General features: G+C 33.5%; 1 protein-coding gene across 4 annotated transcripts in view; it reads right to left on the bottom strand.

Annotated features, from left to right (window-relative positions):
- Positions 1-17,045, bottom strand: part of NOVA1 (NOVA alternative splicing regulator 1) — a 166,143-nt gene that overhangs the window by 1,962 nt on the left and 147,136 nt on the right. For all 4 annotated transcript variants that reach the window (XM_027869824.1, XM_027869825.1, XM_027869828.1 and 1 more), the window contains one exon: positions 1-1,096. This exon is cut by the window's left edge and continues 1,962 nt beyond it. In XM_027869824.1, the coding sequence (XP_027725625.1) occupies positions 92-1,096 (1,005 nt within the window). In that variant the 3' untranslated portion in view covers positions 1-91. The remainder of the gene's footprint in view (positions 1,097-17,045) is intronic.

Below are 17,045 nucleotides of genomic sequence, written 5' to 3' on the forward strand. Positions count from 1 at the left end.
AGAAAAACTTCACTTCTGCAAAGTACAGTACATCCTTCTTGAAAATGGGGTTAAGGAGGGGTTAAAACAATCTCATGTGTAATAAGGGTGCTCACCCCACTTTCTGAGGGTTGGCAGCCCTAACTCCTTGCTCATATGTGATCCTTTGTGTAATTAAATACTGTGCGGCCTGTGTTGCAGCTGGTGTTCCAGTAATGGTTACCTTTCGATTCCTTGTGCCAGGTACGAATTCTCCTTTTTTGGAGATCTGTATCCTTGCACCAGTCAACTCCTGGTATTCCACTAACGTTTTCCCTCCTTTGCCAAGTATTGCACCAACTAAGTTTTCTGGCACTGCTATTTCAACTACATCCTTTGATCCATCTGTGGATTTCTCTGTTCCTAATATGGCACTAGCAGCTAGGGGAGAAGCAGCCCCAAAATATCCATTGGTTGCAGCAGTAGCAGCAGCCAGGCTACCTAACGCAAATGTCCCCGCCGTACCGCCAGCTGTGCTGCCACTGGCTGAGGCTTCACTCGCATAGGTGGCCAACAAATTGGCTGCTGCTGCTGCTGGGTTGGCACTGGCAGCTGCTGCAGCCAAAGCCCCTGTCGCTGCTGCCTGACTGAGACCTAAACCTAATGTATTGAGATTATATCCATAGCTGGCTAACGTATTAAGTGCAGAGGTGATGGCCACCAGGTCATTACCTGTGAAGCCAGATAAAACTGCTGGAAAGGCTGCAACTCCAGCAAGGTTAGCATGTCCTAATAGCCCTGCAGCAGCTGCAGCAGTTGGTAACACTTCAGCAGTGTTTGCATAAGGAGATCCGGTTGGATTAGAATTGGCCACTGGACCTGTGACATTGGCATAACTGATATTGAGACAGCTGCCACTCTGTGGATCCTCTTGTATCTTCTGGATGATAAGTTCGACAGCTTTGCGGTTTTGTTCAGGCTCTCCACTCACAGTGACAACCCTCTCTTGCAAGTTGATCCCATCAGGTTTCTGGGAAAGCTGCACCCAAGCCCCTGACTGCTCCATTATAGCCTTCACTGTAGCACCTCCCTTCCCTATTATCAGACCTGCTGTGCTGTTGGGAACTATAATCTTTACCTGTAATTAAAAAAAATACATATAAATAATACTTCCGCTTTATGCATAAATTCTACAATACTTTGCTACCCTAGAAAAGGCAGGAAAAAAAGAAAATCAGTTAAAGTCAAACATAAAAAAGGAGGGAAAAATCATAATATTTAAATTGGTTCTCATCAAATTTTAAGACATTATTCTTCAGGGAGTTGGAATTTTCAAAAGAAACTTGAATTAAATTATTATTAAATTATTAAACTTGAATTTTGCTCATATCTTATCACACTTCACACTGGACAATTGGTAGTGAGGAAGACAAACATCTCACTGTACTGTTTAAATTTTACTATTTTTAAGTGTTTTCCAAACCACATGGGTGGAGGCCAGTCCTCCTCTACTATGTTGCTAAGAAAACTCTTTATTCTAAAACATTTTAAAACAAAGAAAAATGTGATGAAAAAGCAAATGAAGTAATGCAATAGGACAAGTAAAGTTGAATCTGACAGGAGTTTAATTTATTGTATGTACCTCATATGTTAGTTTGATATAGAAAACTATTATTTACTCCCCTCCCCTCCAATTTTATAATTCCAGACATGTAGGAATATTAAATGTACATTTTAAAAAGAGAAAACACAATCTCTTCCACCTTGATCCCTTTAGAGACACACATTATGTCTTCGTGTGTGTGTATGTATATAGATATATCTATATATCTCTATGCATATTTATATATTTACCTACATGCATGCACATGCACACACATATAGAGAAGGTATCCCAAAGTCCTACTATAGCTTTAAGTTATTAAAGTTTAAAACCGCATGAAGACTTTGTTCTAGCTATCTGTCCTCTCTATTTCTTTACCTACATGGACTTAGGAATAATTACATTTTGAAATTATTTAGTAACATGACCTTGAAATGTATAAAATTGACTGGTTGATAACTTTTATGAGTTAACTCTCTATGCATTCATTACAATGCCTATTACCACAGACAAGCACTAGGTATTGATAAGATATTTTAACATAAACATACAGAATAAGTTAATGATCTTACACAAAGGAATACTATAAGCACACACACATTTTGAACACATTATCTCAAACTAAGAAACACAATGGTATCATAATGCAAAAAGTCACTCTCTATATAAAATTCTTTAATCAATCAACATGTGCTAAGACTATAAAATCAACCTAATATTTTGTCATAACTACTATTTAAAATAACATAGTCTATATTATTCTTTAAACCAAAATGGAGAATTACTGAAACTTCAAAACTGAGATATCTATCAATTTGAAACAATCATCCATAAACATAAATGATCTCAACAACTTGTTTTTTAAAATGAAGACTTTTAATAATTCTATATGTTTATTTACACCCCAAATCTGGCAAATCATGCAAAGCAATACAGAAATCTACAGTGCCATGACATAGTATATGCTATAAAATTTAAGCATATGATTGGCTAAAATTCTATACACTGAAGTAGCACATTATTTGGCATGTGGTTAACATGAAAACTGATATTAACTTTATTCTATTTTGCTTGCTTTTTAATGGAGTGGGGAGGAACTTTGTAAAACCATTAGGAAATCACACTGTATGTGGCTTCGTAGTAATAATGTCACAAGGATACTCTTCTCAAAAGAGTCACTATTTTAACAAAAACAGTCAATGATGAATATTTCCTCCAAATTTTTGTGGTCAGAATCAGAGACCACGATGGGTAACTATGCTGAAGAAGTGGCTGTCTAAATAAACACTCCTTATTGGTAAATGTTAGGGCACCTGTGATTTGGGATAAATAAGTAAGTCTTTGGTGGGCCAGCAGACAAGCCTTTTAGTAGTTCACATCACCTTGAATTCCATTATCTGGATTCCAGGACATTCTTGAATATACAACACACTATTTTATGACATCAGGTATACCTTTTCAACATCAAGGAAGTACTGGTCCAGCTTTCAGGGTCTTAGGTATGAGATCTTGATCCTTGGTATATGATTTCACACATTTATTTTGTAAAATAATTATAACATGCAAAAATAACTGTTTGCCTCATTTTTATCCTGTTACAAACATTCTCATGACTATTATTTTGACAAGTATCAAAGAATACATGACATAATAACAAGCATTTCAAACACACAGGCTTTGTGACATGGAGGAAGAATCAATAGTCTTCATTTTCAGCATCCCAGATTATCAAAATTGAGTAGGCTGAAATAAGTTATTTGCTGAACACTGCTGGTAAGATATTATACACATTATATTTTTATTAACTTGCTAACCACAAAAAATCTGCATAATGCCATTAAGTATGTATGAAATTAGAATGATACTCTCATATTATAATTTTAGGAACATAATTACATCTTTCTGGATTTTTCTGCCCTTAAACAAGCTGTGGGTGTTGAAAGATACATGTGAGTTCTAGAGTAGGCTATTTGATTTCTTATAATGATTCTCTAAAAGCATCTATTCACTAAAGGTTAACCTTCACACTGATAGTATCTGTTGTTATGATCTCCTAGTTTTCTTTTTGCACATGGACAATTATTATTAAGGTAAGATTTGCTTTTTATTTGGTATTGTATATAGTAGGTTTTTTTTATTCTATGGAACAAATTTTATTTCTCTTAAAGTCATTTCTTAGGAATGTCAAATTGGTGCCTTCCACTTCCACTGATCACTATTCACTCAGGTATAAAATCTACACTAGAAAGTGATTTTTAGCATTTTCATCCAGCATACACAGATAATAAAGAATTCCTTTGTTGAATGTCATTTGGCAGAAATGTCATAATTTTCATTATTGTTAAGTGGAATCAGTTATGCACTAACTAGAATGAACAGTAAAATGAGAAGATGAATAAGTGATACCTTGACATTTTATTTTGTGCACATATAGGATCATGAATATTTGCTATTTTAGGATGAAATGAGATGGACATAAAACTAAAAATGATATATAAGGAAAATATTTTTTTCACAATATCTGAAACATTTTCCAACAGAATAATTTTAAAGCCATTTAAAGATTGCACCAAATGACAATATGTTTTTAACCTTTTTTTATGAAGAAAAATTTACGAATCAGGATGACATACTCAAGCAAGCTATTACTGTCTCTTTTTAAAAAAAATTGTGCATGCTGAATTTCTAATTGCCTAATTAAAAAAGTGAACTATAATAAATTATGAAAAATATATTTATTAATATAGAAGGCCAATGAGATATAAATGTCTGACATTTTATCTAAAGTCACTGTAACGATATGTGGGAAAAGAATAAGTTGTCTTTCACAAATCACATTAACTTTGTTGTGCATACATTTTGTTATTTTTGCATTAGATTTAAATTTTCCTATGGAATTGGAAATATGGTATCTACATCATTATAACAATGGCTTCATTTTCCTTTGTTTTCATAATTAACACTTTCTATTTCTTATAAATTTTCAAAATCACTTACACTGTAAAATTTAGGAAGAATATTTGGATTTTTCCTTCTTAAAGATTCATTTTCATTATTTCTTTATTTAACTAATAGAGGTATGCTATAGCTATACTTAAAAGATATGTGTGTATATGTATATACATGCATATGTACACACATATACACACATACACATGTGTATATTTCTTAGAAATTTCAAACTGGAAACTGTTTTGTTTTCTTTGAACTATATTATGAACTATGTGTAAATATAAAAATCAGTTTGAGAATGAATTATTCCACATAGTAACAGATTCATAATCAAAAATGCTGGTATAATGAACATATGACTAGCTACAGATGCATATCCTAGTTTATAGTAAGTTAATTTTGCCTTCAACTTGGCAAATATAATTATCTTTATAAATATAGCTTCTAGATTCACATTTCCAACTGTTCACAAGCATTTCCACCTAAATGTCTTACCACGTACCTCAAGCTCAACATATTGGAAACTAAACTTATTCATTATTTTTGTTCCCAAGTCTGACTTCCTTATCCTTAGTGATAAAGCACTCATCCCAGTTACCCATGCTTCTAACCCTCTGAGTCATAATCAACACAGCTAGTAACTCAAAATAATAAGGATGTAAACTCAGGAATACTCTACATTCAGCATCTTTCAGCCACATCATCATACTTCTAAAATTTCCACTCCAAATCTGTTCCTCTACCTGAATTCCCTATCTCTGTTGATGGCAGCACAATATTGCCAGTTATCCATGCTTGCAAACAAACATTTATTAACTATTGGTATGTGCTATACATGTTGTGAGGGACGTTTAGATTCCTCTCTTTCCCTTGTCATCACTCCACTTCCCATCAAATAAGTTATTAAGCCCTGTCCATTCTGTTTTTGAAATATCTCTCATAAACTTCTAAGACCCTAGCTCAGGAGAATGTAAGCTCTTAGAGTAGAGACTGGTTCCTTATTGTCTTTGTATCAGTAGTCCTTACCACAGTACCTGAAACAAGGAGGGGCTCAATAAATATTTGCTTAATTGAACTGAACTGAATACAGGCACTTGTTACTTCTATCGTGAACTACTACTAACAGAGAGACTCCTTGGTTTTCCTATATAACTTATCAGAGCACAAACCACCAACTTAATTATATCTTTTATGTCAAACAGCACCTCGAACACAATAAGCAAATCATTTTGAATGAATGAATGTTGGCTGAATGAACTAACAATATTAACATAATTCCTTATAAGATGAGTCGCCTTTTTAAAATATTAAGACACTGACATCAATGTAAACAATTAATGAGAAACAAGTACAACACCAAAAGTCTAGGTTTTACACAGTAATGGCATAAATAATAATGCCTTACATTTATATACACTGTTTTTCTGAAAAATATATATTTTAATATATTTGTACTAAATCTATTGAATTTTACTCTGGAGTGGACAGAGATAGAATATATTCTCCCTTTAGAGATGGAAAAACTGAGAAAAAGGGAGGTAAACTACCTGGTACAAGATGACATAAGTGTTCTAATTTTTGTCTCTGGGAAAAAAAGTTTACTCTTGTCATTTAATTTTTAGCACTAGTACCAAAAGGAAAAAGGAACCTTGCATTCTGGAAGGAAAAGGGATATGGAATGTGTAATTTAGGACTAATAAATCACTTGTTCAAATCCCAGAAGTAGTGTGAAAGGAAAGGATCTTTGGGGAACTGATTAATAATATTAACTCTATCCCAATAAAAATGTTATTCTACTGAAATGACAGTGAAATTAGTGTTAATATCTCTTCTGTTTTTTAATCTTTTTTATCTTCATTTTTAAGCTCCATTAAAGAATGCCTCATGATAAAAATCTAAAAGTGACTTTAGATACTGACCCAAAGATTCCTATTTCAAAAGAGCTGATAGTAAGACAGAGATTGCTAAAGCCTAACCAAGAAAAATATTATTTCTTCTCAATGCTTAGGGGTGGAGTGAATTGCAGTGGGCTGACTCCAAACTGTTCTTGGTGGTTGCAAATTTATTACTCTCAAAGCACAAAGGACAGTGAAAAAAAAAAAGAACAGAAATGTGTTATTTTCAAGTTATCCTTTTGAAAAACATGCCTTTGGTCATCTATTAATGGTCTAGTCTGAGACAAGGTGGTACAGAATTTCCTTTAGTTATAGTCATCCTTGCATAGAATAGCTATTGCCTCAAAAGTTAAAAAATGAAACAAAAAAAACTTTACTTCAAAAGTAAATATAATATTATTTAGAATAAATTTTTAATAATATAGAAAATAACCTTATTTTAATTGGCCCATTCTAAAAGTTTGTTTTTTTTTGTGTATATATATATATATATATATATATGTATACATGTGTGTGTTACATGCAAATATATATTGCAAGAGTTAAGATGACTTCAGAATTAAATTAGCATAATATTTTTACCAGGATAAATTAAGTACTCAGTATTGTACACAAATCAATTCCACTAGAATATCTGAAAGAGCTATTATGGAAAATTGCTTTACGAACCATAGTTAACTCTAGCAAGTCTTATAAAATATGAAAAACCTAAATAAGCATTTTCATGAACAAATTTTTCTTTATATCAAATAAATCTGTTATATAGCTTTGGGAACCAGAAGAGCAATTTTGCATTTTTTTTATTCCCCTTCCTGTATTAGATGGCATGTGAGGCACAAGAACCATCAATTATTCACCTAAAGTATAATGTCTTATTATAAATTTTAATGTTTATTATTTCTTTTCTGCTTTATTATTGTATGAGTATCAAATAAGAAATATATTTAATAGTCTTTAAATCCCTCTTCCCAAATAAGATATCTTAAAGCACTGAGTTTAAAGTTTAAATATCCAAAAGATCAATTTTCCTAAAAAAAAAAACTATTTTTTTTAAAGCAGAGATACTGAGATATACAGATAAACATAATTATACTGATTATATGCAGCACTGTAATTTGTCATAAACTTTTTTTTTTAGCATTTTCTTATCTGGACAAAATTAAATAAGTATTGGCTATTCAAATATTTTGTAAGCTATTTATTATTATTAATAAAATAAAACAATTGAATATTGGACCAAGAATCCTTTCAAAATTCTCACTTGATCTATACTAATTCCTCTTCCTATTTCACTTATCTGTGATAGGGCTGTGGTTGAATTTATTCAGAAAGCAACTGAACTATAGTTTGACAAAATTAGTCAGCTTAATTAACCAAAATCTTTAATCTATACCAAGGATCTTATCTCCTTAGGTTCATGAATGTGTTTTTCATTTTTAATATTTTGATAAATGTATTTCAAAATAAGTTGTTTCCTTTGCAATCCTATGTCTTTTATTCATTTATTCTGAGAAAGGGTCCAGTGGCTTCACCAGACTGCCAAAAGGATTCATGAAACAAAACAGGTTCTTCTAGAACCTAGAACCTTCTAGAAAGTTTTTCCCTTCTCTATACAAATAAAATATAATAAAATAGATCATTTTATTGTGATCTTGAAGATTGTTAAAATAGACAAATAACTGCTGTTGGGTCAGAGTCCAATTATTATGTCACATGACTTAGAGATGATTTATATTGACAAATGATATAATTAAAAGATCAATTCAGGGAAAAAAGCCTCAAAGACATTCTCTGCTCCTATACAAGGTAGGGGTGTGTGTGTGTGTGTGCGTGTGTGTGTGTGTGTGTGTGTGTGTGTGTGAGTGTGTGTGTGTGTGTGTGTGTGTGTGTGTGTGTGTGTATGCTGGTGGGTGGTTTTTTCATCAGTCTCATTCTTTGTTGTAACCACATTAAAGGCAATCCTTGCAGTTTCTGTATATTTTTGTGTATTGGGGTGAGTGGAATTGGGATGGGGAAGGAGAAGACAAGAAAGGAAGGGAGTAAAATAATTTATTTAATTATCCATTTTCTCCCAAAATGTAAGAGCAAAGATTTTCCTTACCTGAAAAATGGATGAGCAAGCCCAATTTTTTACACTCATACACAATCACTTTGCTTGTACAGATATAAACAAAGTATCGTGCAATATTGTTGCATCATTTAAATGGATGCCACATGTGTTCTAATGAAGGATATAGTTCAGAAATGGGAACAAAAGTTTTTTTTGGAGAAGGGAAGAAAGGCATAGAAGCAGAAGATGTTCCAGGAATAGCATGTAGAACCTTTTTGTCTGAACATAGTGTGTGAGAAGGAGAATAATGTGAAATAAATAATGGCTGGAATCATTCTGTAAAAAACTTTACATGCCAAGCTGATGAGTATTTGTTTTATCCTAGATGCTACAGGGGCCACCAAAGTTTCTTGAGCATGTGGGTAGCACGATAAAATTTATGTTTTAGGAAAGTTATTTTGACTGTGTGGAAGATTGGTTGGAGAGAAAAGAGACTGGAGTAAAAGAGATCAATTAGGAAATTACTGCAATAGTACAGGTAAGGGGTGATGCTCACCTGAATAATGGTGGGTTCTGCATAAGTGGGGAAGAAGGAATTGATGTGAGAAATGTTAGGGAGAAAGACTAGACAAGATCTGGCAACTGAATGGTAGGGGGAGCAGATAGAATGAGAAGCCAAATGTGACTTCAAATTTATTATCTCCTCCTTAGTGATACTAACGTTTGAAGTGGCTGTTTTATGGGAAGGAGAATGAATTCTACCTTAGATATATTTATTTTTACATACTTACTGGATATCCAGGTAGAGATTTCTAGAAGTAATTAGTGATAGTTAACTGGAACTGAGGAGAAAGATTAGGGCTAGATAATACAGATTTGGGAGTGATCTTCTAGAAATGATGATTGACCCTCTTGCAGCTGATAACAGAAAAAGGGTGGAGAATAGTAGTTCTACATGGACCCTGTGGATAGATTTCAGCACAGTCTGCAAACTTGGAAGAGAAAAAAAGATTACATCTTTATTTTCACTAATCTCTAACTGAAATTTAGCACTTACTTCAATTACCGAAAAACATTATTCTGATAAGGAGTCCATGACTCACTGAAAAGTTAAGAATCCCTGGTGTAGAAAGAGAAGGAAACAAATCAGGACAGACATTTTGGCAGATACATGGTTCATGGGAGAAGCATGAATAATGACCCAGTAAAGTGAACTGAGAGCAAGTTATCAGAGAGGTAGGAGAAAAAAGCAAGAGAGAGAAGGGTCAAGAAAAGCACAGGAAGAGGAGCAACCAGATTTCCAGATAAGTCAAGAGGAAAGGGCACTGGACTAAGAGTCAGAGGACCTTAGTTCAAATCCTGGCTCTACAACTTGTACCTATGTGATCTTGGGCAAACGACAATCTCTTTTGGCTTCATTTTTCTCATCTATAAAATAAAGGGGTTGGACTAGATGGACTCCAGCATTCCTTCAAGATCAAAATCTATACTCTAAGCTTTTAAATAAGTGATTAGGGATTAGCATATTTTTTTTTCTGCAAATGGATACTGTTTGATGTAGTATTACATTCCGGTTCTTGCTTAAACAGATTAAACTAAAATCTAGAGTGAATAAAGAGTCCATTTATCAACACTATCCATTTGACAAGCTAACCTAAACAAAGAACACTCTTTGAAGAATATATTTACAGATCAACAAAAAGATAAATCCCCTCTAAGATCAGTATTTTGTGGGCATAGAATAAGAAAAATGCTCAGAGTTCTTAATACAAAATCAATTTAAAACTAAAAATAACTTGAAGGAAAAATCTTTGGTTTCTGACAAGACTTCCAAACTTCTCCAATTTAATCTTCAACAGGCTCTAAAGATAATTTTTAAAAAGTAAATAATGACTTTGAGTATAAAAGGAATTTTTTTTCAACTTACATAGAAAGTAATAAATGACAACTTAGGTAACTACTAGGTAAAAATCTAAGTAATATCCATTTACCACTTAACTTCTAATTTTTAACTATGATTTGGTAAGACTATTCATTACTGTGTATTGCATAATTGAATTCTAACAGCTATTACTAATGATTATCTCCTACCAGTTTAAAGCACAGCAAAGCTTAGCTTTAAGTTTTTCAAGAGCTACATGTGTATATAATTGTATCTATGTTTTAGTAATTTTTCAGTTGTGTCTGACTCTTCATAAGCCCTTTTAGGGGTTCTTTTTTCAAAGATACTGGAGTGGTTTGCCATTTCTCTAGTTCATTTTACAGAAGAAGAAAATGAGGCAAACTCAGATCTTCCTGATTCTAGGTCCAGCATTCTATCACCTGTGCGACCTACCTAGCCATATAATTGTATAGCTAGCATTTAAATAGAGCTTCACAAAGATTATGTTGTCCAATTCTCACAACCTAGTTAAGACAGGTGTTATTTATTATTTTCCTCATTTTACAGATGAGGTAACAGAGCCTGAGATATTAGGTGACTTGTTCAATACCACACACACAGTATCTGAAGGAGGAATTGAACTCGTCTTTCTGGCTCTAGGTCCAGTGCTATCCATTTGCACCACCTGGCTGTCTATGATTACTTGTAAAATTGTAAAATAAATCTTTATTAGTACTGGTTAAATTTATATGATAGTTGAGAATTATCTACCATGAAAAAATGACTCTGTTTTGTCTAAAGCCTATAAACTGAATTTCCAGGAATAATACTACATAAACATTCAGTCAACTCTTGATTATTCAAGAGCAGATTATCTGCAGTAAATCATAATTTCAAACTCTATTTATCATAATTAAGCAAAGTAGGTGACAAAGTCAGTTGTTAGCAAAATCCATTATCTTAAGTCTCTTATACTTTTTAGCTTTTAAGCAAGAAGCTCTTTAAAGGGAATTATCTCATCCAATCTATGGAAAACACGAATCAAGGAAGGATCATGAATACAAGGAGAAAGATTACTTTTTCTAACTTGGAGTAGGGAACATAGAACTGGGAACAGTTTTTAACTCTCTTGAGTCAGGTCTTCACAGTGTGATTTCATTACTTTGTCTGAAGTATTGTGAAATTTAACCAGAACCTAAAGGACAACTTGTTTAGAGATCTTGAAGAAGTTCATATTTTAAGTGGAAATTGTCCACTTGACAGTAGCACCTGCTCATGCCTTCCTCCCTCTTTGTATTTATTCTTTTTATCTGTATTTTGTATGTAGTTACAGATGTACTTGTCTCCCTGAGAGAATGTAAGTTTCTAGGAGAAGAGATTATTTCAATTCATTGTATTTGTAACTTCAGAGCCTAGCACGGTTTCTGGCACAGAGTAGGTACTTAATAAATATGTGTTGATTCATTCTTAGCCCTCTGTTCTTGTTTCAACTCTCTCGGTTTGTATTTTCCAAATTCTATGAAGATGATGTCCAATTCCAAAATTTAGCTCTGATGTCACTTTCCTTTACATTAAGCCCATGTATCCAACTGTCTCCTGAAGTTTTGCTGACTCCTCCAACTCAATATGACCAAATCTAAGTTTATTATTTATCCTTAATACACTTTCAAATTTAAGTATGCTTTGGTTAAAACAAAAAACTGCCAATAACTCTCAAGGGTTAAGTGAATAAAGTTCAAATTCCTCCAGGCATACAATGACTTTTGTGGTTTTTTTACCTCAACCTATCTTCCCAGTCTTATTTCCCTTTATGCAGCCTATAATTGAACTGATATGGACTACTATATCTTAAACATGCCCCATACTTAGGTTAACAATTAAGAAAGGTTATGCCAAAATTTTTACTCAGTTGATCAGCAGTTAGGAGTCTGAGTAACATGGAAATAAGTGGATTATTACTTAGAAAATCAATTATACAAAAGGAATTGAGCATCCACAGCATGAAAGTTTACTATTAACTGGAAGACTGTAAGAATATATTAAAAATCACTTTTTGCAACTACTACAAATAAATTAGTCATATATATGCAGACCTTATTTGAATGTACACATGAAGCAATTATGGAACTTACCTACTTTCTATATAAGATTATATGAACCACTGATATATACATTCTTGGAAAGTTCATTTGTGATATTAGCAAATATTTTGATTGACAAAAGTTGTCCAATGATTTGCTTAAATCTTGATGTGTTTTCTTTTAGCTATATTACTTATATCAAATTAGCAACACACTACACATGAAAAATGTTTTGTTAAGTCAAATTTTTCCCTTCCTTCCTAGATGTAGAGTTTCCCTATTTTGTCCAGGCTGAAAATATAATGGAAACTCATGATGGATCCTAATCTGACCTGTGCTGGTTCACCCTTCCTAAGGCAGCCCCACTGGACCACTGCTTCTAAGGGCTTACTTACCTCATTGGTGCCAGACTTAGCAATAAGCTTCAGCCCTATTGCAGCACAGACCTCCCTAATTCAGAGGTCTCCCTAATTAGCTTCAGCCTCTCTGAATAGCAGTGATTATAGATGCATACTATTCTAGCATAACTCAACTTTTTTTTTCAATGGAATAACTTCAGCATAATTTGTTCTAAGAATCAGTAATTCTTTAAGAAAGTTCTAAAATAGAAGATCGGATTTTTGTATCTTACCATGAAAAGGTAGCTAATAATTTTATATCTCAAATTATAACAATTAAGAACAACATACTATGCATTATTTTCATTACATTAATTGTTAAGATAAATGAACAACAAATAACTAACATGAAAATTTATACAAGCATGAAAACAATTGACTACATCATTTGTAACATAAATTAAGTGCTCAGCTTGGTGGAAGCTCAAACTTTTTTTAACTTTTCAAAAAGTTTAATGAATCTGGAATCTAAAATATTTGATGTTTTTAAACTTTTATCTTAGGCCAATTAAAATGAGTTTTCAAGCAAATCAACAAAAGAAATTAAATCTTTCCTTTAGTAAAAGTTATTCCCTTCTAAGTGGAATGAATCATAACTGAGGAGTTTCTAAATAGAATCAACCTTCCTGAAACCCATAATTACTAGGCAACTGGTTAAAATTATACACAATGAACAGAAATATTTAATTAGTTATTCTGTTATTAGTTATTAGTTATTCTGAAAAGTCTTATGTCAAACTCTGAAAAACTGTAGAAATTATAAGATCATTTCTGGAAGGGACCTTAGAAGTTACTGAGTTCAACTCTTATTTTACAGATGAGGACTGTTGTTTGTTTGCCTTTTGTTCTCAAAGAGGACCAATGAAAACAGGAGAGTGATGTCTTGACTTTCAAGTTAATTTGGATTTAAATGAGGCAGGGCTCTTTTCTCCAGAGTCATCTGGGTCCAGTGGCAAGACATAGATCAGGACAATTGGATATGGCCCCAGATGTAGGGACGTTAAGTGATTTGTCTAAAGTCTCACAGTTAAGTGTAAGATGTGGTAACTGGACGTAGTTCCCCTGACTCCAGAACTACTAATTTTTCTGTCATACCATGCTTCAATCCCAAATCAATAACAATATCAGCTCATAATCAGAGCAAATTTGTGAAGCCAAAACCAAATTCAAGTTTGCAAACAACAGTAAAAATTGTTCTTTGCCCTCTTGTTAGTTTCCTTTCCTGTATTTTTCATTCAGGTCAAACCCATTAACTGTGAGTGTTCCTGAAGGCTCTATCTTGAGATTTCTCTTTTCCTTATATACAATCTCACTTGTTTTCATGTGTTTCCATTGATTTTGCTATTATCTCTATTTGGATGATTCCAATATCCATATATCTAGCACTAATCATTCTCTTGAGCTCCAGTCTTGCATCACCCACTACCTTTTGGACAAACTGATTTAGGTGTCCCACTGATGTCTCAAATGCACCATATCCAAAACACAAGTCAATATCTTTCCACCAAAACCCTCCCTCCTCCCAACTTTCCTATTATTGTCAAAAGCAGCACTGTCCTCCTATTAAGGAGGCATGCAACCTCAATGGTATTCTCAACTCCTCATTTGTACTCACCCTATATATCAAACTAAATGCCAAATCTTATAATTGCAATAGTCCAGATATGAAGTGATGAGGGCCTGCACCAAGGTGGTGTAAGTAGAAAGAAAGATGATGTTATAATATTAGCAATGTCCTTGTAATTTATCTCCCTGCCTCAAGTATCTTCCCACGCCAGTCTACCCTCCGCTCACCTACCAAAGGGATTTTCCTAAAAAGTGCTGGTCTGATTATACAACCTGCCCCACCAATCAATAAAATTCCAGTAACTTCCTATTACCTCCAAGACCCAATATAAAATCCTTTGTTTTGAATTTAGAGTTCTTTACAACTTGGATCTTCTGTTTTCCAGTTCTCTTACACTTTACTCTTCACCATTCATTATATTATTCAGTTACAATGGCTTTCTTGAGGTTTCTCACACATGTGACTTTTCATTTCCTGACTTAAAGCCTTTTCGTTGGCTATCCCTTGTGCGTACAATAACCCCCCTCATTACTTTCCCTGGCTTCCCTTAAGACTCAGCTCAAAGCCTACATTCTGCTGTAGGCCATTCCTGCCCCTCCCCCTCCCTCATTGTTAGTGCCTTCTGAGATTATCTTCCATTTATACTGTATTTTATATATATATATATATGTATACACATGTATGTGTATATATACACATATATACACATACATATATACACACACACATACATATACATAGAGAGAGATAGTTACTTTTATACGGTCTTCTTCATTAGAACTTGGATTCCTTGAAGGTTGCAACTGTTTTTTTCCCTTCTTCATATTCCTAGCACTTAGCCTAGTACTTAGTAAGTGCTTAATGAATGCTTGTTGACTGACTTTGTTCATTCTTATCTTTTTGTTCCACAGTTCACTAGTAGCATGTTCCCTAATATTCTGGCAGGGTTTCTTCTCTGAACAAACTTTAAAAATATTTTTATTTGAAACCTTATTAAAATATATATTCAATATAATCATTCTCCTTAAACTAGGACACTATGGTTTTCCAATTCTTGAATAAGAATTGCTTCTCCCTCACCCCCACCTTTAAAATAATTTCACTGAACAGTCCTAAGAGAAAAAAAAAATAGTTTCTTCAAACATGTCTTATTCTATTGAGTGATATTAAATAGGTACTAAATTATATATTTCCTGTTAGGTTCAAAAGGCCTAATCCATGTCCTTATACTATATATGGAAGGACTAAATGCTAAGGATACATACATTAACATGTACATAATTATTTCTTCAAGGAAATCCACGAGAGTTTCCAGTATAAGCACCAAATCACCTAAAAAGAGGTGGATTAGTCTAGGTCAGAAATGGAGTTGGTCAAATTCCTGAGCCAATCAGTGGAGGGATCAGACCCATGAATGACCTCTGACTTAGAGCCTGAATGAGATAGGGAGATTATTCAACCCCAACAACAACAACAACAACAAACAAACAAAACAAAAACCTGCACAAAGGAATTAGGAGTGAAGCACAGAATTTCAAGCCCAGGTTTGTCATTTGCAATCATATATACCTTAATATAGTATTTGTCTCAGTTTTTTCATAAAAAAAACTTCCTTATTGTTTGGAATTGTTAGAATTGGTTATCAGCTCTAAAAAAAAGTACAAAAGGTATTTCTGTTAGTATAATGTGTAAGTGGAAACTTATTTCCTAGAAACTTGGGAATGTATTGTTCTACAGCCAGATCACAAAAGAGTTGGTTCCAATTGCCTTCATTAAAACAGAGTGCTTACTTGGCAACTTCACGTATGCCATGATAAACATGTCTATCTTATGTCTATCTACTCATCAGGATCTTTCACCTTTATTAGACTATTCCAATTCCTTCCTAATGTACAGGAGGGGGAAAGAGGATAGCATTGGCATTACATATTAAGATGAGGATCCAGAGAGAGAAACATGGTAAAGGGTATATGAACAAAAATCAGTGGAGAGTCATTTTGTCAAAGAAGTATACAGCAGACCATGAGTTCAGGAAACAGATTATAAGCAGGGCATAGAGGCATTATAGAGTAGTGCTAGGTGACTCGAATTATCCAGTTGAAGCTCTTTTTGACAAAAAACAGACCAGATAATAACTGCTTTATATGGTGTCATGATAATTTCATTCATCAAAAGGTAGAGAAACCAGCCATGGGAAATTTTACTCTGCACCTCTTTCTCAGTAACAGAAGCAAACTGGTCGTTGGGTAGAAGCTACCATTTCTCCTCGCACTTTTCAAAAGGGTTCAGAGCAAGGATAGGTAGGATACCACTGAATAAAATCTACAAGGGAAGTCAGCCCAAGAGAGAAGGGCAACTCTTAAGAATGAAAATCTGAAGAGACAAAGGTAAATGATTTCAATGAAGTGGAAAAATAGGAGTTGTCTGAAGAATCCAATGTTAATGTGAATATAGGATATTTATAGAAGCTATCCTCTATAAAAACAGGGACAGAAAATAGGATGACTATCAAAGTCCTGTAAAACTAGTGTTAGGAGTGCTAATGCTCAGTATGAGCTAAGAATGGTGAGGAAAGCTAATGACAAAAAAAGGATTTTTTTTTTCTATGGGGATGGATGAGACTTTGACAATTGATAAATAAGAGAAAGTGGAATTATCA

The sequence above is a fragment of the Vombatus ursinus genome, unplaced genomic scaffold (assembly GCF_900497805.2).
Source record: "Vombatus ursinus unplaced genomic scaffold, bare-nosed wombat genome assembly UNPS02014794.1, whole genome shotgun sequence".
Lineage (NCBI taxonomy): Eukaryota > Metazoa > Chordata > Mammalia > Diprotodontia > Vombatidae > Vombatus > Vombatus ursinus.